General features: G+C 55.9%; 3 protein-coding genes across 3 annotated transcripts; 1 reads left to right on the forward strand and 2 right to left on the reverse strand.

The window, feature by feature from the left end:
- Positions 1-287: 287 nt before the first annotated feature.
- On the reverse strand, positions 288-780 carry IUM83_18716 (WRKY transcription factor 19; the record flags this gene model as incomplete). Its single annotated transcript, XM_067943726.1, has 3 exons — positions 288-568; positions 632-699; positions 776-780. The coding sequence occupies 3 exons, from the start codon at positions 778-780 to the stop codon at positions 288-290; spliced, it is 354 nt and encodes a 117-aa protein (XP_067780077.1).
- A 2,219-nt stretch (positions 781-2,999) lies between these two features.
- Positions 3,000-4,491, forward strand: IUM83_18717 (uncharacterized protein; the record flags this gene model as incomplete). Its single annotated transcript, XM_067943727.1, has 2 exons — positions 3,000-3,288; positions 4,139-4,491. 2 exons carry the CDS (start codon positions 3,000-3,002, stop codon positions 4,489-4,491), a joined length of 642 nt encoding a protein of 213 aa, XP_067780076.1.
- Positions 4,492-6,134: 1,643 nt separating this feature from the next.
- Positions 6,135-7,756, reverse strand: IUM83_18718 (Pol protein; the record flags this gene model as incomplete). The annotated part of the gene is made up of 2 exons (XM_067943728.1): positions 6,135-7,151; positions 7,217-7,756. 2 exons carry the CDS (start codon positions 7,754-7,756, stop codon positions 6,135-6,137), a joined length of 1,557 nt encoding a protein of 518 aa, XP_067780082.1.
- Positions 7,757-22,728: the final 14,972 nt, after the last annotated feature.

Raw genomic sequence — 22,728 nt, forward strand, 5'->3', positions numbered from 1 at the left:
CTGAAAACACAGGTGCTGGGTGGGTGTACATAGAGCCACCAAGGTGGCAGACAATATCCATGGGCGAACGCACTCTAAGGCAGCAAGCATGCTAACTTGGTGACTTCTTTCTTGGTCGTTAGCTAGCTAGCTTAAAAACGTACCTTACAACGAACACGAAACGAAATGAAAACAATTCGGTGACTCGAGCGCTTTTCTTCGGATTCAAGAACGTGTTGCAGTGCGTGATGGCTTGCTTCAGAACCACCATACTGAACTAATCCATTTGCTACACCAGTCGGCGGGTGCTAAGGAGCTTGACTGTGATAAATCCTGAAGACGGACTCGCTGTCTAAAAGCTGGCTGAAGTGCCACTCGCAGTAGTTTTGTGTGCGCTCGAACGCTGGCTTGATGCAGCCTGCAATCTTGCAGCGCTTCCCTCCACCGTGGGCCCAGCAAAAGCCCTTCGAGATGGTCACCTTCAAGCAATCCGGGTGCTGACACTTGGTTCCACCGCCATGCGACCAGCAGCGACCCCGCGCCTTCGCCTTCTTAGAGCACCCGTCGATCGAGCACTCGATGCAGCCACCTATACAGAGCTTGATGAGTGAAAGTGCTCGCTCGCCAACTGCTTGAAATAGCAGACACTCACCGTGTTTCCAGCAAACCGTGATGCTTTGCACCTGTCGAACACCCGTCCACGAGGCATTGCTTTGCGCCCTGAACTCGCAGCACGCGGGGGCTCGAAGTCATCTATCGTTCATCTTCCATAAACCATCATCATCACAAGGCTTACCCCATGACGGCAGCACCGGCCCATCTGGACGATGTAGTTCGTACAGCCTTTCACTCGGCACATGCACCGGCGTCTCTTCTCATCTTGAACCGCTGCAGTGCCTGCTTCGGTGTCAGTCTCAGTCGTGGCAGCGTTCAAGATGAAAGACAGCCCCCACTTATTGGGATTGGGAGTCGGCACATCGAGAAATACTTCCTCGTCGGTAGTTAACGGGGCTGAAGGATCACGCGCCGAGTTGCTACCAATCTGCATAGTTCACAAGGAGATCCGCACTCGCTTGCGCCCTTTTAGAAATGAACGACACTGTGGCTCAGCCGACCAACTGATAAATCTTCAAGTGATCTCTCCCATCCGACACATGCGTAAACGGATCTGCATACAAGCGGAACCGTCGTAACCCACAGATGGTACAGGTCAGCGATGGCTGATAGAACAGTGCTTGCGGCCTTTGCAGCACTCGCTTGTCCGAGTGAGTATCTGGTACGCAGGGCCCTTCCGTTGAGTCACCACACATCTTCGCAGACGAGCTTCTCAGTCGGGGCCTGACGTTTTGCCCCCAGTGCAAGCAAGTACTGCCAACCCGGGGTTGAAACACTGGCGTCGATAGCCCCCGCGATCAGCGCCCGACTGCAGGAGTTAGCAAGGTGTGAGTCTCCCGCCGCAGCGAGATTGAAGGGACAAGGGCGATAAATGTTAGTTCGGCGGACCAGCACTCGGAAATGCTTGGGAAGGGAAGGCCGCACTGAAACCGTACGGGATACGAAACGGCGATGGAAATCCACGCTGCGGCGTCTTTACGTCCACGTCCGTTCGGCTCGAGTCACTAAACCCTTTCCTTCACGCACAGAAAGGGGTACCCGCCAGCTTCTTCTCCTTGTTGTATTACTGTTGACTACGAAGCAAGAACAGCGACGCAGGCGCGGTGCACCTTAGCCCTCACTCTGCCTGTCTGCTCGCCACAATTTCCTACCAAGCACCCAGCCAACTTCCATCGACCAGCGTCCCATCTTATCGACATGACACAACGGAGTGTGCAAGATCTCGGACTTCGGACTGTCTGTCGGTGTCGGCACTCGGTGCGTGGGGCCCGTCGGCAAACAGTACTACATGGCACCGGAGGTGGTGGCGGGCGGCGAGTACGACCCCGTGAAGGCCGATATCTGGTCGCTCGGCGTCATGTGGTTCATCATGCTCACAGGCTCTCCGCTTGTCTCGGTCGCGTCTCGACAGAGCAAGGCATTTGTGGCGCTGGAAGAGAGCGGGGTTGCAGCAGTATTTGAATCCTGGAAATTGACGGATAGGTTGTCGGCATCGATCGTGGGGCTGGTTTCGAAGATGCTGATAATCGACCCAGTCAGGCGGATATCGCTCGATGAAATCTTGGAGCACGAGCTCTTGCAGCCGGGAGAAAGCTGCTAGTAGCTGTGTATAATCGAGCTGGAAACAACAGCAGTCATGTTGGGCTTCGCGCAGCGGAACGTGATGCATGAATACATAGATGTTGAGAAAATTTCATACGTGCTTGACCACAGTGAAAAGTCCTGTATTATCTAGCTACGTATTTGTAGTGGCAGGTTAAAACCAAGCCTTGCCCACTTGCAGCGGGGCTGCCGTAGCTCCTTGCACAGAGGAAGGTTTAACGACTCCGAGAGTCCAGCAGGGTCCTATCCGAGGACCCGCTCAGAACAAGTCACAAAGACTTCCTTGCAAAAGGCAAACTGTACTAACTTCTTTACTGCGGCTTCGCCGCCTAAGGTGGAAGTATCTACACTTCACTATCAGCTATAACTAGTTCTAGTTCATTCCTAATGGTTGACCCGCGACCGTACATCATCCAGGGGTAACCCTTGTGTAAGCTACACCAAAAGGGTAACCCCTCGTGTAACCCCGTTACACTCTCCCCCATCAAAACGGCGAACTCGCCGAATCCTCACTCGCGTTCCTCCCGTCGAAGTCACTTCGCATCGCGGCCGACGTGCTCCTTGAGCTTTATTATAGCTTTCGCTGTGCCACGCGCACACGCATGCAAGCCGCGCTCGGGTCGTCAGACCGTCAGCCCAAGTCACCGCGCACACGCGCTTCGTCGCCAGGGCCAAGCCCCACAGCCGAGCCTGTCTCCTTGTCTGCGCCCAGCCCATCCGGGACCGCTGCGGCCACCACTCCCCACAGGCTCTCCGTAGCCGAGTTTCGTGCCGCGCACCTCCGCAAGCACGGACTGACAGTGATGTCCAAGCGAAGCTCAAGCCATACCGGCGAGCAGACGTCGCGTGGTGCGCACCGCGCTGACGGCCAGCTCAGCGAGCAAGAAGAGGGTGAGGTCGACTATGACTCGTCGAACAACGGCGACGGTTCGCCAAAGGGCGCCCACAGCCCGGAGTCCTCGGCGCGCCCGTCCTCGCCGCTGCGACATTCATTCCTGAACCCAGGGTCGCCGACCCAAGCAGTCACAGATCCGTCGCTGTCGCTGTCGCTCGTATGGACGCCCTGTGCAGCGCGCCACCTCTGTCCTCGAGGTATGGCGATGGCAACGACGATCATGTTGATCCCAGCGTCATTACGAATTCGCTGGACGAGGCCCAGGACCGGGAGTTGGAAGAGCGCAACGCGCCACGGCGCTCACACGTCCCTGAGGTCTTACCCCTCGTTGGTTCCCGTCGAGGCTATGTCTCCAGGAGCCGGGAGGATCCCGCAGAGGTCGCGAACGAAATGGCTAATGGCCTGCTGGGTTCCTACGTTATCGGGCCTTCAGCATCGACCGAGGCCGAGATCAATACGCGCATTGCGCTGCGGCAACGTCACTTGACACCACAGACAACGGCTCGGTCGGAGTATTGCACTCCGTTCCGATGGTGGATCGGATACCCATGGTTCTCCTCCCAGGTGAAACCGAGGTCGAGGATGATGGCAAGTTCACGGCCTGGGCTGAATCCGCCCGCCACTTGTCGTCGATTGATGCTCTTCGAGCAAGCTTTAAGAAGCAAGATGTTTATCTTGAACGGCGCCTCCGCTTCATGTGGGCGAAGAAGAAGGCCCGTCAAAATCGTCATTCAGGCCAAAGGCCTCGCGCCTCAGGCGCCACTCGTACTGTTCCAGATGCCCCGCGCAACACACCGAGATCTATGCCCTTGGCTTCAGCTCACGCGTCACACTCGAGCGCTCGTTCTGACGTGTCGTTGTCTCGGTCTAGCGCCGAGAAGCGCGAGGCGACCGCGAGCTCGTTGAGCGGCGCAGGTGCTCACGGTCAAAAGCGTCAACGGCTTCCGCGCAGTCCTGCCGCAGGGGTACCTCGTACTCCCAGGACGGAGGCTCCCCTCTCCACTTCACAAGATATTGGGTATGACCCCGGTGACGACGCCGCTTCAGAAGTCGTTCCACGTGGTAATGGAGCCCCCCACGCACGTAGAGCAGCGCAGGAGGACGACGAGCCGCCGCTGGATCCGCGCATGCTGCGCCAGCGCCTGTCCGATCTGGACTACGAGAGCCGTTCGGCCCACTCGTTCCCGAACTGGGTGAGAGTGCAGTTCGCCCGGTTCGACGATGGCCTGCTCGATGTGGAGCGTCGAATTGGCGACCTCGAGGGTCCACAGGGCCAGCGCCTGGCCGGACTGGAACGCTCGGTCGCGGAGCTCCGTTCTGAGAACGTCCGTCTTCGTGGTCAGATTGATCTACTGGTGACGATGATACGCTGGGCCCCAGCCCGTCCGACACCCCAATAGCGGGCGCTGCCCTCGTCGGAGCCAGCGCTTCCGCGCTAACTTGGCTCGGATCGTGATATCGCTTGAGCAAGCCCACGTAAAACACCGGGTGTGTGCGCATCTTCTTGGGAAGGTTGAGCGTGTACGCCAGGCCCCGTTTGGCCGCGACCTTGTTTTTGTTTTTGTCATTGAGGTACATTGATGTCACTTAACGTCTTGGCTAACGACATCTATGACCTAGTCGGAGCCCGTCTCTAACCAAGATCGCTACTGCAATGCCCTGAGTTGGTACACTCAGTGCCGCCCCCAGCCAATTTGGCCGCGACCTTGAATGGTCCAATGAAGTGAGAACGCGACTTCGTCTTGAAGACAGCCGAAACTGCATGTGTAGGTAGGTTCTTTGCATTTAGCAACACCAGATCCCCGACCTCATAACTTTCAACATTTCCTCTGCCCCTGGCATCCGAATTTTCCTTTTGTTTGTCTTGGCTCTCAGCCATTGCGTCACGCACGTGCCGTAAGACACTTAGACGTGTTGACAGGAACTCATCAACCTGTTTACGAACAGTAGCCGGGCTGACATCAGCAAGCCGATCGGCTAGGTCGGCCATCTCTCCCCCACCAAGCCCAGAACCACAGCGTGGTGGCGTCAAAGGGACACGGGGGGGGGGGGGGGCAGACCGTTAACGTAAAACGGCGTATAACCGGTGGATGCATGGACAGCGTTGCTCAACGCAAACTCGACGAGTGGAAGCATAGCGCTCCACCAACACTTCGGCGTTTCAGCCCAAATGCTGCGGAAAGTATCCTCCACGACGCGATTCACGCGCTCCGTCTGACCGTCGGTCTGCGGATGGTCCGCCGTGGACATGTCTAGCTTGGTGCCAAGCACTGCAAAGACCGCGCTCCTGAAGTGTCCCGTAAATCGGGGGTCTCGGTCCGAGACAATCGACTCCGGGAGTCCGTGTTGCCGAAACACGCGATCTAAGAACAGCGTTGCTGTGTCTTTAGCATCAATCGTATCCGGCACAGCCGCGATATGAGCCATCTTGCTTAACCGGTCGACGAAGACGACCACGACTCCTGTGTTGCCCGCCTTGTCGGCAGGCAGGCCAAACACGAAATCCATGCTCATGGAGCGCCAGCACTCAGAAGGTACCGGCAAGCTTGCCAGCGGCGCCGCCGCATGAGGCGATGACTGCACCCATTGACACGTCTCACACGTGCGCACATAAGTGCTCGTCCACTTGTACAACTTCGGCCACCAATAGTGGGTGCTCACCGAGCTGTAAGTCTTCTCGCGACCAAGATGGTCACCCAGCGGGGTATCATGTGCCTCATAGAGGCTGCGATACTTCAAGTCCTCATCATGAGGGATGACCACGCGGGGCGTGTCCTCGGGGCCCGTGTTGTAAAACAACAGGCCAACATCGTGAGTATAACGATGTAACCGCGCGCGCAGCCGCGCCGACAACCCAATGTCCGAGCTTTCAAACTCCTTGCTCCCAGAGCCTTCAATACCGCGACACAAGTGTTATCCTTGGCGTAAGCCGCTCGGATTATATCCGGTAGTGACGAAGTCACCGTCGTGACGTGAGCGAGCTCATAGTACGGCCTGCGCGCCAGCGCGTCCGCGAGGACATTCTGCCTGCCTGGCTTATACTTCACCCCGAAGTTGTATTCGCAAAGAAGGACAGCCACCTGGCCATTCTCTGCGAGAAGCGAGGCGACTGAGTCGCAGTGCGTAACGACGCGTGATCCGTGTAAACCACGAACGGCTGAGAGACCAACAGGTGGACCCTGAACTTGACGAGCGCATACTTCATTGCAAGTAGCTCCTTATCATGAACTGGGTAGTTCTTCTCAGTAGCCTTGAGCTGGCGAGACTCAAACGCGACCACGCGCTCGCGCCCCTTGGCATCTGTTTGAAGCAGGGCACAGCCGATGGCGAAGTCCGAAGCGTCACAGACGACACTAAACTGACGAGCGGGGTCTGGCAAAGCCAAAATAGGCGCATGAAGCAGGCTAGCTTTAATCGCCTCGAACGCCTCTTCATGCCCGGCGTTCCAACGCCAGTCTGTAACCTTCTTCAGAAGATTAGACAATGGCCGAGCCATCTCAGCGTAGTTCTCGCTATAATTGTGCAAGTAATTGGTGAGACCAAGCCACTTGCGAAGATCCTTCTGGTTCATGGGAACCGGCCAGTCAACAATTGCCTTAACCTTGACTGGGTCGGCCCGCAGGCCTTGCTTCCCAATGAAGCACCCCAAGAAGGGTATCTCTTCTGCGCCGAAGATGCACTTATCACTGTTAGCGTACAACTTATTTGTGCGCATGCACTCGAGCACCGCTCGCAGGTGCTCCACGTGGTTCTCCACGTCGGTTTTCCCCTGCTCTGCACGACTGTGGACGAAGATATCGTCAAAGTACGTTTGTGCGTACGCCCGATGGGGCTGGAACAACTGCGCCACCAGACGGTTGAACGTCCCCGGCGCGTTCGACAACCCCTGGGACATGACCAACCACTCCCAGAGCATCCCGCCCGGAGTTCTCACAGCAGTGAGAGGGATGTCACTTGCTCGCATGAGCAGTTGATAATATCCATCGACCAAGTCGAGCGCACTGTACATCGTGCAGCCCACCATGTTGTTCTGGAGGACATCCCTCCTCGGGATCGGCCTCTGAGCGCGGCGTTGAGCTTGTTAAAAGCATGCACGATGCGCCACTTGCCATTCGGCTTTCTGACACAGAAGGTGGGCGTGGAGTGCGGAGACTTGCTCTCGCGCACCACGCATGCCTCGTGCTTCGCACGAAAGAACGCGTCAACGACGTCACACTGCTCCGGTTGTAAAGGCCACTGCCTCGTCGCGCAGTATTTCGTTCCGGGAACAAGGTCAATCTCGTGACGCACACCTCGATCCGGAGGGAGCCCCGAGGGCGGGTCCTTGGAGACCACATCCTGGTACTCCTTTACCACCTGGTAGAAGGGATCCGAAGGGTCCTTCACGACCGCGGACCCGCTACGCGCATTCAGCGCCTTTTTAGTGTCCTCGAGGATAGCTTCGTCAAGAAGCGAGGACGAGTTTGATTCTTCTTCAGGCCGTATCACAACCACCTCGGCCAATTCACCAGCCTTCAAGGCCTCACTGAACTCGGCCAAGGACATCTCGTCCTGCTCCAAGAGACCCTCAAACGCGGGCAGGGCGTCGAGACTGATGTTCCCGTCGACGTCGCCCGTCACCCCATTCACAAGTGTGTAGAGCTGCTCGCTCTCGCGTGGAGCCATGCCGCTCAACACACCATTCCCGACTCGTGCGAGTTCAGACGCCTTGCGCCTCGCAGCCAGCGCACGGCGCCGCTGCCTCCTCTTCGCCGACGTGGTCCGTCGCGAAGAGACCTTCAAATTCGCGCCTCTACCGGCGCCAGGTGTTGCCACCTCATTCAGCTCTGGAAGAGCTCCGGTGTCTCGACCGGCACCTAGCGAAGTGCTGCTCGATCCACAGCCTCTACTCTGTGGATTATGTGCCACTGTAGTGGGCTCACTTTGGCTCACTACTTTAGCTTACACGTCGTGCTACGTGTATGATGAAGCGTAGGAGTTTATTAATAATTTGAATTAATTATACTTGAGTACACAAGGATAATATAAATCAAATAAAACACCAAGTAGTTAGTTTAAGGTAAAATGAAAACTATATTGATTGTAAATTGATCTTCCTCCTGAATCTGCTAAAACTGTTTATCATCTATGAAAGGGGTTGACAGCGGCTGGCCCGCCAATATGCACGTCTCTAATTGGTAGAAAGATGCTGCTTTCTACCAATAAGATCTTTGGGTAGGTGTGGACCACTCATTGTGGTGGCTCACTTCAATTTATCCATTGGTGTGACTTACACCAATGTGAGGAAGTATCTAAAACTTTAACAGATATCATATCTGTTAAACCAAAAGTGACTGTTGTCACTTGTGTGGGCAACCCCGTTACACCATCCCCCCGTTAAGCTTAGACGTGTCGGTCTCGACACGTCAATTAATATGGACTGCTTGTCAATTGTTTGTGCTGGGGGTTTCCGTGCTCATCCGCAATGAGCACGACCAAGCTGAATACTGCCATTGCAGCAGAGTGTAAACTCTCTGTTGCTGAGTACCATGCGCGGTAGCGCGAGGTGCGTCGCTACCACGGGGACAGACAACACAGTGTCTGTGTACGATTCTTCGATGTCGACCACGTCTGTGCGTCGACATCTCTAAGCGAATTTCTGTTACTTACCGTGATCGGGTAAGCAAGCGCCAAAGTACTTCGAGTCCTTCTCGAAGTGAGGCAAGTATTAACAACTCCACGCTGTTGCGGTGGAGGCTGGTGTCCGTCCAGGCGGCGGTGCGTATTAGCAACCGCGACCACAACAGGTATACTATATGTATACCTGAGAGCTTCAATGATCTCCGTGCTAATTATCTAGCACGCGAGTCGTCAGGCGTTGTAGATTACTACAGCGCTCGCACTACCTTCTTGCTGGTAGTGCGTGTTGGGTTTCGTACTCCTTCACCATGTCCGGAACGTCCTGATGGAAGACGTGTTGGGGAGGGAAACCTCTCCAGCGAATGCGAAAACAATCCAGACCTCGGATTGTTTTCCTATGATCAACAATTCGCTGCACGATCCAGCGAATTTCTCCGCGTGCGTCTCGCAGCGGTGGCGGAGGTGGTGGAAACACGCCCCGATGGTCAACGCCGTGTTGACCTTCATCTCGTGTTGCTCCACGACCAAGTGACGGTCGTGGAGTACTTTCCGAGCGCGGCGGTTGCCGCTCTGTTCCTTCGTGTCCCGGCTCTGGCGGTCTCCCAGACCGCCTTGAACGTGCCGGTCGGGCTGTAGGCCCGACTGTATTAACTGCTCCAGCGCGTAGTCGCGCTGGAGAGGAGGGTTTCCCCTGTCGAGTCTGTCTCTTCGGGTCAGACGAGCCACTTGGCTCGTGCTGGAGGTATGGCTTTAACCGCCCGACATAAAATGTCGGGTGGAGGCGCATGCTAGACGGTATGTCTAGCGTGTATGCGTTACCGTGGCGTGCCATCACCGTGAATGGCCCGATGAAGCGCGGAGCAAGCTTACTTGCTCCGAAATCCGAAACTGCATGTTTAGGCAGGTTTTGAGTAGATAACAAAACCAATGAATCCACGATGAATTCATATGTGTTGCCCCTGCCAATATTATCGGCGTTCAGCTTCTGTTTATCCACAGAAGCTGCAATCGCGTCCTGGACAAACCGAATTACGGCTTGTCTTTTAGTGATGAAACTGACTGCATTCGAGCTGAACTCGTTCAGCTCGCTCTCCGCTAGAGGCCCGGCCTCTGCGTGGTTCTTCGCGGTGTCTGCGCCCTGCGCAGACCCGTGGTCCTTGTTCCTTGTGGAGTCTGTGTTCTGCACAGACTCGTTTTCCTTGTTCTGGGGGTCAGCGCAGGGCGCAGACCTGGTTGTCTTGTTCCTTGTTGTCGCGGCTGACACTGTGCAGGTGTCAGCGGCTTTTTGCGACTGCTGTGTTGCAGTCGTAGATCCTCCCCCACTTAAAGTGGGAGCCGTCACTCCGAGTAAACTCGGTAGACGTGGATTCCGCATGGCATTCGCGCAGAACGGTGTATGCCCGGTCGAGGCATGCACTGAGTTGCTCTGGTGGAGTCGTGCAAAAGACTGGAATATTTGCTCCTACGGCCACGAGGATTCCGTCTACTGACTGACCATCGTAACTTTGTTTACATTTTCAACCCTTACGCTATGGACAGCAACATGCAGCGCTATCAAGCAGACAAGCTGCAACGCTGGTCGATGTCGCTCACCTGTTTTCAGTACGAAATTGAGAACATCCGTGGTGAAGATAACGTGTGGGGTGATTTATTATCGAGGTGGGGTGCTCCTTTGGGCGCTTTGAGGCCGGCTCGCATGCGTCAGCTCGCTATCATCGATCAAGTGTCTCCTCTCCCAAACTCTGAGTTTGAGTGGCCAACGTACGAGGACATTGTTCGTTTGCAGAAAGCTGCTCTTTCGCGCCAAGCGAAAAGCAACATTCGCTGGGACGATTCTCGTGGTACATTCACGGACAATGATAACCGAATTTGGATTCCGGACGATGAGACCGATTTGCAGCAGGTCTGTGCGTGATATCGCATGCAGGAGCTAGTGGTTATCGCGGCGTGGATGCATCGACTTCGATCCTGAGTGATACTTTCATATGGGATACCCTCTCCACCGATATGGCGTCGTATGTGGCGGGTTGCATACATTGCCTCAGCACACAAGGAAAAAAAGTGCCTCGACCTTACGGTGAAACATTACGAGCCACTAAACCCAACGAAGTTCTTCATTTCGATTTTCTTTCACTGCCTCGAAGTGAACACTCGACTGATTACGTGCTCGTCCTCAAGGATAACATGAGCGGGTATGTTGAACTTATTGAGTGCGCGAGAGCTACTTCAGAATTCGCGTACCAAGGCTTGATCGACTGGTTTAAGCGATTCGGTGTTGTTCCCACCTGGGTTTCAGATCAAGGCCCTCATTTCACCAGCGACGTGATAGACAGGTTGCGCCATATACTAGGAGCACACCACCACTTTGTCACGGCATACTCTCCATGGGCAAATGGCTCAGTTGAAGTCGTGAACCGTTTGCTGCTGCGCAGTCTGAAGGCCATGGCTAGTGAGCTAAAGTTACAAATTAAACAGTGGCCGACCCTTCTACCACTCGTGCAAGCAGCGCTGAATGGCATGCCCTCGGACCGACTCGGGGCAATCGCGCCAATTACAGCTTTTACTGGATTACCAGGGTCGTCGCAACTGAATGCTATCCTCCCGCCTACTTTTGCAGAGCATTGTTCTCTTTCCTGGATCGAAGAGCAACAGCAAAAATACCTGCGAGAGGTTCGCACAGCTTTCGATGCTATTCATCAGCAAAGTACAGAGACATCGTCGCGCAAAATGCCCAAGCACGTGGTCGCAGAGCGAACAAACCCGGAGTGCGGATGGCAAGGTTCGCAATTGGCGATTTTGTGCTGGCAGCTTCAGCAGTCAAAGGCGGCAGCAAAGTAGCGCTTTTGTGGCGTGGTCCGAAGCGAATCGGGCGCTACCTCAACGATTATACGTTCGTGGTGCAAGATCTGTGCGCACCTTACGGCATCGTGGTTCGTCACGCATCGCGACTTAAGTTTTATCGGGACTCTGAGCGTGGCGTCACTGAAGATCTGATAGCGCACGCTCTACATGGCGAAGGAGGACATTTGGTTGATAAATTGCTGGAGTGCCGACTGGGTCAAGTCTCTCATCAGTGGGAGAGTTTTGTCCAATGGATTGGCCTCGACCCTGACGAAGCTTCATGGGAACCAGCGGCCGTGATGTACGAAGATGTTCCTCATCTTGTTCGCCAATACGTTGTTTCCGCTCCGCAAAACGCTTTGGCACGCCGTTTGTGGACGATATTGGCACCGAAGGACCCAATTGTGACAACTGAAATTCGCCAAGTTGGTCGCGGCCGTCGTCGAGGGGGGGAAATGATCTGGGTTGTACCCACACCCACAGGAGCACTCATGGTGTACCTAGGTTGCAAAGTACTTCGAAGTATCTAGTTTGTAGCCATTGAGTAGTGAGTGTGCATGTGGGGGCTTGCGGAGCTCGCCCCCGAGAAGACGAGAGATCAATGTCAGTTTCCATTTTTCTCCACAAAGCTGAAGTGGAAGTCGAGGAAGACAGATCAATGGCAAACTCTGCCATCAATAAGCACTTGTTCCAGTATTGTAACGAGTGAGCGTAGCTCTTCATAATATTGACGAGCACGCGATTCATGCGCTCGGTTTGACCGTCCGTCTGCGGATGATCCGCAGTCGACATTGAAAGCTGGCTCCCAAGAAGTGTAAACACTTCTTGCCACAGGTGCGCTGTGAAACGCGGGTCTCTGTCCGACACGACGTCGGTCGGCATGCCACGGTGTTTGAACACCATGTCGACGAACAGACGGGCCGTTTGCTTCGCGGTCACTTCTGCCGGCACTGCAGCAAGATGGACCATCTTGCTGAAGCAGTCGATGAAGACCACAACACCGGTATTCCCTCCGCTGTCCGGGGGAAGACCAAAGATGAAGTCCAAAGACATGGACTTCCAACACTCCGACGGAGTCGGTAGTGATTGCAAAGGAGCCTGCGCAAACGGTGCAGGCTTTACGCGTTGGCATACTTCGCAAGCTCGGATGTACTTGCGCACCCACTTGTACTGGTGGTGCCAGTAGAAGTCACGCGTGAGAAGGACGTATGTCTTCTCACGTCCGAGATGTCCCGCAGTCGGGGCATCATGATACTCGTACATGATCCTGAGTCGCAGGTCATGGTCATTTGGCACGACAACGCGGTCCGCGTTGTCGGCGACTGCATCGTAAAGCAGTAGTCCGTCGTGCACTCGAAAGCGGTGTTCACGCGCACGAAGGTGCTTGGGCAGCTTCTGGCGGGACTTGTCAGAAGGCGCTGTGCCATAGGCTAGCAAGGGTTTCGTGTCCGCGTCGTGTGCGTACGCGGCCTTCACATCGTCCAACGGAGACGATGTGGGTTTTCTCGATCGCATGACGTCAATGGAATTGACGTCAACAGCTTCTGCGTAGTCCGGCCGACGTGATAACGCGTCAGCCACTACATTCAATCTTCCGGGTTTGTATTTGACCCGGAAGTTATACTCCGCAAAGAATGAGAGCCATCTCGCCATTCTTTGTGATATGTGTGGCGACTTCACTGCGGTGCGCAGTGATGCATGGTCGGTGTAGACCACAAATGGTCTACTCCCAAGCAAATACACTCGGAACTTTGCGAGTGCATACTTCATGGCAAGGAGTTCCTTGTCATGCACCGGATAGTTGCGCTCAGCTGGCTTCAGCTGACGCGATTGGTAGTAGACGACACGATCACGGCCCTCGTGATCGTGCTGCATCAACGCGCATCCGATCGCGAAATCGGATGCGTCACACACTACGTGAAATGGGCGATCTTGGTCAGCCACTGCCAAGATCGGTGCCTCAGTCAAGCCCCGCTTGACTGCATCGAATGCCTTTTGGCAATCGGTTGCCCAATTCCACACAGCTTTCTTTCTTAAGAAGCTGTGATAGCGGGCGGATCTTGCCCGCATAATCCTCCACGTACTTGCACAAGTACGTGGCCAAGCCAAGGAACTGCCTCCGTTCCTTGACACTTGAAGGCGTTGGCCATTCATTTATCACTCTGACCTTTTCCGGGTCAGGGCGAACGCCATTCTTCCCTACGAGACACCCGAGGACGGGTATCTCGCTCGCCCCGAAGATACACTTCTTCAGGTTCGTGTAGAGCTTATGCTTTCGCATAAGCTCAAGTAGCTTCCGGAGATGCACCCTGTGCATCTCTACGTCGGTCTTCCCGTCCACAGCCTGGCTGTGGATGAATACATCATCGAAGTAGCTCGGTGCGAAGTCGCGCACCGAGCGCAACAAGTGCGTCACGCACCTGTTGAAAGTCGCAGGGGCGTTCTTAAGCCCCTGCGGCATTACTAGCCATTCCCAGAACATGTCGCTTGGCGTGCTCACTGCCGTGAGAGGGATATCGCTCTCACGCATTAGGATTTGATAAAATCCATCTCGCAAGTCGAGAGCACTGTAAACGGTGCTCCCGGCCATCGAATCGATGATAACATCTTTTCGTGGTATCGGCGTCTGCGCCGGTACCGTCGCATCGTTCAGCTTGTTGTAGGCATGAACGATGCGCCATCCGCCCTGTGGCTTCTTGACACAGAACGTCGGAGCACTGTGCGGGGACTTCGATTCCCGCACTTGTCCTGCTTTGCGACGACTTTCAAAGAAGTCGTCGATCGCCTTGACTTGCTCTCGCGGCAGTGGCCACTGCCGCGTGACACAGTACTTCGTGCCCGGCACGAGATCAATCTCGTGCTGGATGCCCTTATCCTGCGGAAGCTCCGAAGGAATCTCTTCCGGGAGTACGTCTTTGTACTCCCTCAACAATTCGTAATAGGGACTCGACTTCAGCGAGTCCCAACCTTGTTCCTCGAAGCGCTCTCGCTTCGTCTTCGCACTGAGAGTGTCTTCACTCTCAGTGGTACTTCCCATGAAGAGCTGCCTCAGCTCTTCGCTCTCGCTCTCCGTTCTTTCGCTGTCCGAAAGAACGCAGACCTGCTCGATGCATCCATCGTGCCAGTCGCGCGTGAAGCGCTTCCAGCTCATGACTGGAAGCGAAGTCAACTCCGACGCCGTCGTCGGAGGATTAGCGAGTTCCATCTCACGATACTGGAATCCAGAATCGGTGCGCGTCAAGACGTTTAGCGTCTCGACGTCCGGCGTCGCCGCCTCTGTCTGCCCGGCAGACAGTTCTCGTGGCATCTCGGTCCCGGACCGAGACTTGCGCAGCGTTCTTCGCATGAGCCGTCTTCTAGTTGTCCGGAGCCAGGCTCCGCACAGTATATTCTGGTCCGGGCCCGGCCGTGGACAGTTGTTCGCCGGCGAACCCTGTCCGCGGGCGCGTGGTATCAAGCCCGGCTGGATCGCATAGCGCTTCGTCGTGCAGCCCAGCTGCACGACAGCATGCAAATTGCGTCAGTGCGGTACGTTTGCAACCGTCCGCACTGTTTGCAGCGTCAACTCCCGGAGTCGACACGCCTTCGTCACCTCGACGCCAATCATTGGCGGAGCCCCTCATGACCGAAGGTGCGTCGGCTCCTGGAGCCGACGCGTCGTTGTCGACCTGACCTCTTCGGGTCAGGGACTGTCTCGTGCGTACTTGAATGTGGGTGTTGTTCCCCAGAACCAACACATCTTTTTCTTCCGACGTCGGCAACATTGCCGACGTTGGTCTCACTTGTGCGCGCCCTCGCGCACCTCTTGGGCACTCCGGGACAGCAGCATAAAGCGCTGTCTCGACTGGTGAGCCGCGCGCACCTGCTGGTGCGCGCGCTGCGGTAACAGGGCCATCGCTCTCTGTTCCGCAGTCGCGGCCAAAGCGCACGAGCGTGCGCTTCTTCCAGTCAATTACCGGATCATGCCGTGCAAGCCACGGCATGCCCATTACTACGTCGAACTTATCGTCCAGGTACAGGACGATAAAGTGTTCGACAAACACTCGTTGTTTGTACGAGAAGCGCACGTTTACGACGCGGTTCTCGGTCTTCACGATGCCACCTGTTGCCAGTCGTACTTCCAGAAGACTTCGAGGTACATTTACCTCCTCGAAGCCAAGTCTCGGCAGGATTCGTAGTCGAACAAAGTTGTTCGACGCACCTGAATCTACCAATGCTCGAAGAGAGTCACTCGCTCCCTTCGAGTAAACCTTCAGGATGACTAGGTTCGGTCTGTACTCTTGTTTCTTGCAGCGAGAGCTAGTCTCACTGGGGGCTGCAGTCCTCAGTGTCGCGTGTCCGATGTCGGCACGCGCGACTGCATTACCAGTAGGACGCCCCGCGCCTACTGGATGTTCACGTTTTTTGTTTGTCCGCGGCGATGCCTAGCATCGCCACGACGGCCACCTCCAGGGGGCATGGGAGCTGTGCACTCGCGTGCAAAGTGACCGATCCTTCCGCAACGGAAGCATCGCACGTTACTTCCGTGCTGCTGGTGACCAGCAGCCGTTGCGTTCGAGAGGTCCATGGGTTCCGGACCTCCCGTCCTCGCTACCGGGCGCGGTTGCGGCCTCGGCACGTTTACATGGCGTTTAGCCTGCCGCAGGCTATACTCTTCTTGCATTGCGAGAGTAATCGCAGCTTCGAGAGTACTCGGGTACTCTCGGAAGAGATAGGTCTTCACAGACCCATCTCTCAGTCCCTTCATGAACGTGACGACTTTAGTCGCCTCGTCTATCGGGTTGGTCACGATGTTCGAGACCAAGTACCGTGCACGCTGTGCGTAAGCATGGACGTCATGCTTACCCTGCTGCAGGTCGAGGAACTCCGCCCTCGACCGGAACTCGTTTTGCGGGGGCTCAAACGCTTGTTTGAGCTCCTCTTTGAACACTTCGTACGTGCTGAAGCACGTAGGATCGGAGAGTCGGCGTCCATACGCCCAACTCCTTGCGCGTCCGCCAAGGCAGGACATGGCGAACGCGACCTTCGACAGCGGGTCGACGATGCGTCGAGCCGCTATGGCTGTGTCGAGCTCGACAAGCCATCGGAGGAGAGGCTCGCCCTCTCTTCCCACGTAATTGCTTACGCTCAACGTTAATGGTTGAGCACGCGGTGTCGTCCCTGACGACGCCGTCACTGAGGAAGCAGCATCACGCTGCTCCTTCATGATGAAGCCCAGAGCAACACCATGTTGCTCCGTCGGCGATAGCGTACGCAGCATCGTGGCTACCGCCGCTTCTCCAATGACTGTTGACAGTCGTTGGAGGGCCTCCCACTCTGGGTCAGACAGGTGGGGGCAGTCAGCGCGTGCAACATGCGTTGCAGGCGTGTTGGAGCTCTCCATGGGCACCTCCGTGCTCATGTGGTTCTCGGCTCCGCGTTCGTACGCCGCGTACGAACGTCAAGCAGTCGGTCGTTGGACGGACTACAAAGTGCTACCAGGTGTAGTTGGTCTAACTTGACTCACTACTTTTGCTTACACGTCGCGCTACGTGTATGAGGAAGCGTAAGTACTTAGTAATTCCTTAGGTTAATTATATTTGAACACACAAATATAAGTTAAGTAAGAAAGGATTCCAAGTGACTTAGATTAGGTAAAATGAGAACTGTATTGTTTGTAAATTGATCTTCCTCTAAAATCTGCTGAAATTGTTTATCATCTATGAAAGGGTTGACAGCGGCTGGCTGCCAGAGCCTCGCCAATATGCACGTCTCTAATTGGTAGAAAGATGCTGCTTTCTACCAATAAGATCTTTGGGTAGGTGTGACCCACTCATTGTGGTGGCCCACTTCAATGTATCCATTGGTGTGACTTACACCAAAGTGAGGAAGTATCTAAAACCGTAAGTGACAACAGTCACTTGTGACCGTTGTCATCCACAAGTGGCTGTTGTCACTTGTGACTGTTGTCATGCACAAGTGACTATTGTCACTTGTGTGTGTAACCCCGTTACATAGATGCCCTGCGTAGCTTAGCGGCAGCGACGCCGGCTGAGCATGTCGAGCGCATCAGCGCGTTCGACACCTACAAGCAAGGGCTCATTGCCCATGTTCAGGATGTGCAGGCTTCCACAGCTGCGCCGAAACCGGTGCCACCGAAGCCGTTAAGGTTGAAGGTTCACCCCTTTGAAGGGAAAGAGGGTGAGAACTTCCAGTTCTGGGTCCGAGAGATCGGGATTGCGATGTTCGCGGCTCTCGTCTCGGACGAGCGACTCCGTGTCGCTTTTCCGCTTTCTAACCTTAGTGGTCGCGCTAAGCGTTGGGCGTATACGCGTGAAACGACAACGCCGGGATGCTTTGCATCATGGTCCAGCTCTGTGAGCAGCTGCGGGTCACGTTCCTTCCGGCGAACTATGAGTATCGCCAGCGCTCGCGCTTCCTCGCCTGCAAACAAGGAAGGCCCGAGCTGCATGAGTACATAAAAGTGATGAGAGTATTGACAGCTTCGCTGGCGGGAACGCCCCTGCCCGAACACATCAAGGTGACCATGTTCATGGACGGTCTGCGTGTTAGCCTAGCCCGCACGCAGCTGTTCCGGGTGCAAGCAAGCACTATGGAGAAGACGATACAGATCGCCCTCCAGGAAGGGTACAACCACAAACAGGCTCATACCCCCGCCACGGGATGGCAAAGCAACACTGTACCGGATGGTGCGCCGAATGGTAGTTCCGGCAATGGAACCTCCAATGGGCCAGTTCCCAAGGATTTGGGAATGGCCGAGCAGAATGACATTCGCTGCTTCGGCTGCGGCAAGCTTGGGCACATGAAACGTGGCTGCCACAAAGAAGAGTTACTCTTCGAAGCCCTTTGGGTCTAAGGGTCACTGGTAGAAGCCGCGGTCCAGGGACCAGGGAAACACAGGACACCAGTAAGGGCTGGGCGCCCTACTGGGGAGTTCGTAAGTCTTCATGAGGGGCGGGCGGGTGGCGCGCGCAATGGGGACTTAGCCCCTGAGAGTCTATGCACTCTCGAAGCGGAGAAGGGCAGCGGTGGGCTGCTCGTGGTGCACGCGAGTGTACCGGGATACGATCATCCCTTGATAATCTTGATCGATTCTGGGGCTTCAAAGAATTTTGCGCGCCGACAGACAGTCGCGCGCAACCGCGACATGTATGGCGATGGTGTATGCGCCAGGAAAGGCAACGCGCTGGTCTCCGTAAGGCTAGCTGGAGGTGCGGTGGTAGAAGTACATCGGGCCCACATGGATGTGACTGTCAAGTTCGAAGACTTTGACAGCAAGGAGCCGTTCTTGGTCCTAGACATGGACAAGTACGACTTGATCCTTGGCATGCCGTGGTTAGAGAAACACGAGCCTAGGATCGATTGGCGCGGCAACGCCATTTGGGCAAGCCGTCCCCCGCGCTCTGACAGAGCTTGGGGAGTCATGTTTCCACCTCTGGCAGAAGCTGGGGCGCCCGTGAGGGCCGCCAGGGCGCAGCAGCGTCCACAATGTTCATTGGGGTCGTCGAGATCAACGGCGACTCCGAAGGTGACCGGGCCGACCAGGTTCCGGGTATGGGGGTGCCAGAAGGCACCTGCCAGATGGGTAACTTAGGCCCACATGCGGGTAACAGAGTTCCGCGGACAGCAAGTGCTGCTAGAGAAGGCGCCATCGGCGCTGGCGTGGATAACTTAGTTCCGCGTCCGGTCACGCAGACCTTAACTGATGAGGAAGCTACCACAGGCACTTCCTGTGTGGGTAACATAGTTCCACACGAGGTCACTCAGAACATAACTGATGTGGGAGTCGCTGAGAGCGCTCCTGGTGTGGGTAACCAAGTTCCAAATGACGGGGTGGGTAACATAGTTCCGCACAAGATCAAGACGATCGGTGGTGCCGTCAAGTCGGCACCATCAGGCGTAGACACCAGAGTGTCACGTCGTAAATCGAGCCTAGTCGCCTGTTCGGCGACGTCCGTCACCAACGAGTTGGAGCCATCAGTCTGGGCTCCAGCCACCGAAGAATGCTATCACATCTTCGACGGCGTGGCCGGTTGCCAGGTCAAGGCGGGTGCTGTTCAGCTTACGGCCCTGTCCGAGGTTACAGAGTTACTGAACCTCGAAGAGCTCGCAATGGAGGACGCTTGGCCGAGTTGATGACCGGGAAGGTCTCAGGGTTGGTCCTCCTAAGGCCGGAACCAACATCAAAGGAGTTGAAGTCCTCCTCTGTCATAGACAAGGACGTCCTGGCGGAGTTCCAGAGACAGCGCGTGTCGCGCATGGGCTCTGAGATTCTCAAGAATCCACGGGAGCCGGTGTATCCCTTAGTGAAGGAGTTTGAGGACGTAGTGTCGAAGGACCTTCCGTTCCAACTCCCACCAGACAGGGGGAATCAGGCACGAGATTGACCTCGTGCCGGGCACAAAGTACTGTGTCACGAGGCAATGGTCTCTTCCCCGGGAGCAATGCGAAGTCATTGATGACTTCTTTGCCGTCAAGGCGAAGTCAGGCATGGTGCGGGAGTCGAAGTCTCCGCACTCGACGCCCACCTTCTGTGTTCGTAAGCCGAACGGAAAGTGGCGTCCGGTTCATGCTTGTAACAAGCTGAACAGCGCGACGGTGCCAGCGCAGACGCCTATCTCGCGGAAGGACGTGTTGCTCAACAACATGGCCGGGTGCACATTGTACAGTGCACTGGATCTGGTGGATGGATACTACCAGATCCTGATGCGCGAGTGCGACATTCCGCTCACGGCTGTGAACACGCCGAGCGGTATGCGCTGGAAATGGCTGGGAATGCCACAGGGGCTCTCGAATACCCTAGCAACGTTCAATCGCTTGGTCACACAACTGTTCCGACCTTTGCGTGCGTTCGCACATACGTACTTTGGCGACATATTCGTCCCTAGTCATGCCGAGGCAGGCCAGACGGACATGGAGGTGCATCTCCAGCACCTCCGACGTGTGTTTGAAGTCATGAGGGCGAACAAGCAGTTCGCAAACATCGAAAAGTGCGTGTTTACAGCTGAGGAGATTATGATCCTTGGCAGCTTCGTTAGCACCGCTGGGGTCTGTGCGGACCCGGAGAAGGACCCATTGCGGCTTAGCCGCCACCTCAGTCACAGAAAGACCCACACCAGTGGTTGGGCCTTGCCAACTACCTGCACAAGTACAGTGCTGGATATGCCAGTCTAGCACGGCCGCTGTCGGATCTCCTGAAGAAGGATGCCGACTGGAGTTGGGAGCGTCGCCACCAAGACGCCTTTGACGACATCAAAGCGAGCTTACAGCGCGCCCCAGTACTGGCCCTGCTGGACGAGACGAAGCCTTTCAGCGTCGTCTGTGACGCATCAGACTTCGCCATTGGTTGTGCTCTCCTACAGGTGACGATACTGGCCACGAACGGGTCATCTCGTTCCAGTCATGGCAGCATAGAGCAGCCGAACGGAACTGCCCCGTTCACGACAAGGGGCTCCTCGCAATGAAGTACGCCCTTGTCAAGTTTCGGGTGCACCTACTGGGCTCTACGCCCTTTGTTGTCTATACAGACCACGCGTCCTTGCGGACAGCCGTCAACACACCGCACCTATCGCAGCGGATGGCGCGCTGGCTGTCCTTTTTTGCAGAATACAACTTCCGCGTCGAGTACAAGCCGGGCAAGCTGAATGTGCTTACCGACGCACTGTCGCGCCGACCCGACTACGAGCTCGCTCACATTAGTCGGGCCACGGCGGATCTTTACGATCGCATCCGGTTGGCGTATCGTGATGATGCCAGCCTTGGGCCCCTTGCGCGGTTCTTAGCCGCTGGTACGGACGCCAAGGCTGAGTGGCTTACGCCTCGCCAGCGTGCGCGGCTTCACCGCTATGAGTGGGCCGATGGCCTGCTCCACTATAGGGTGGAGCCCGAGGATCCTCCGCGTATTGTCGTGCCGAACGACGAGGACCTCAAGTACGACATCCTGATGGAGGTGCACGACGCGCCGTCCAGTGGTCACCTCGATCGTGAGAAGACGTACTCGTCCGTCTCTCAGACGTTCTGGTGGTCCCACATGACAAATGGGTCGCTACCTACGTCCGCACATGTGAGACGTGCCAGCGGGTCAAGCCTGCTGGTCACGCCTCGGCTACATTACAGAGGCTGCCGGTCCCAGCGGGCTGCTGGACGTCGATGAGTCTCGACTTTGGTTTTGGTCTTCCGGCCGATGACCGTGGCAACACCGGTGTTTTAGCCTTTGTGTGCCGACTGAGCAAGATGGTCCACGTTGCACCAGTCCTGACACCGTCACTGGCGACGAGGTCGCTCGCCTGTTCATGGACTGTGTCTTTAGACACCATAGTCTTCCCGAGACCCGCGGTTCACCGTTGCGTTTTCGCAAACGCTGTTCCGCCTTCTAGGCACTCGGCTGTTGATGTCTACGGCGGATCACCCGCAGACGGACGGCCAGACAGAGCGCGTCAACAGAGTGCTCGAGGACACCCTCCGCAGTATCTGCGCGGAGAATCCCCGCTCTTGGGCTGAACGACTGTCCACGGTTGAGTTTGCCCTCAACAACGCGGCACACGCGTCAACGGGGTTCACCCCCTTTTACCTCAATGGGTTAGGACACCCTTATTTGCCGCTCACCTTACGAGGTTGTACCGGGGCTTCGGTCCTAGCTGGGGGAGAGGCTCGGCAAAACCATTCCTCCCAGGTTTAGGACGTAAGTCCAGCTTCACTGCGGAAGCAATTCTCCTCGTTTGTCGAGGACAGGTTGAATATCATCTGCAGGGCTAGAGATGCAATGGCACAAGCCCAAGATAAACAAAATGAGTACTCAGACCAAAAGGGGCGAGGAAACTTAAACGTGTTTAAGGTGGGGGGGGGGGGGGCTTAGTTCTCCTAGATACAAGAAACCTACCGCTAAAAACAGTTAGCTCGGTCGAGAGCAACAAACTGAAGCACCGCTTCATTGGACCTTTCACGGCCTTCAGCCGACACGGTGCTGCGTACACCATAGACTCGCCTAAGTCGATGACGACTCACCCGACGTTTTACGTGGGTCATCTGAAGCGGTACCACGACCCTCAGGCTCAGGCTGCCCCGCAGCAAGCGGTGGGCGGCCATGTGGAGGAGGGTACGGCTCCTCGAAGCGGGGCGTCGGCTAGCGATAATGCGGCTGGCACGCCCGCTGTTCGTAGGATGACGAGCCATACATC

The sequence above is a fragment of the Phytophthora cinnamomi genome (assembly GCF_018691715.1).
Source record: "Phytophthora cinnamomi strain GKB4 chromosome Unknown Contig129, whole genome shotgun sequence".
NCBI classification, from domain to species: Eukaryota; Oomycota; class Peronosporomycetes; order Peronosporales; family Peronosporaceae; genus Phytophthora; species Phytophthora cinnamomi.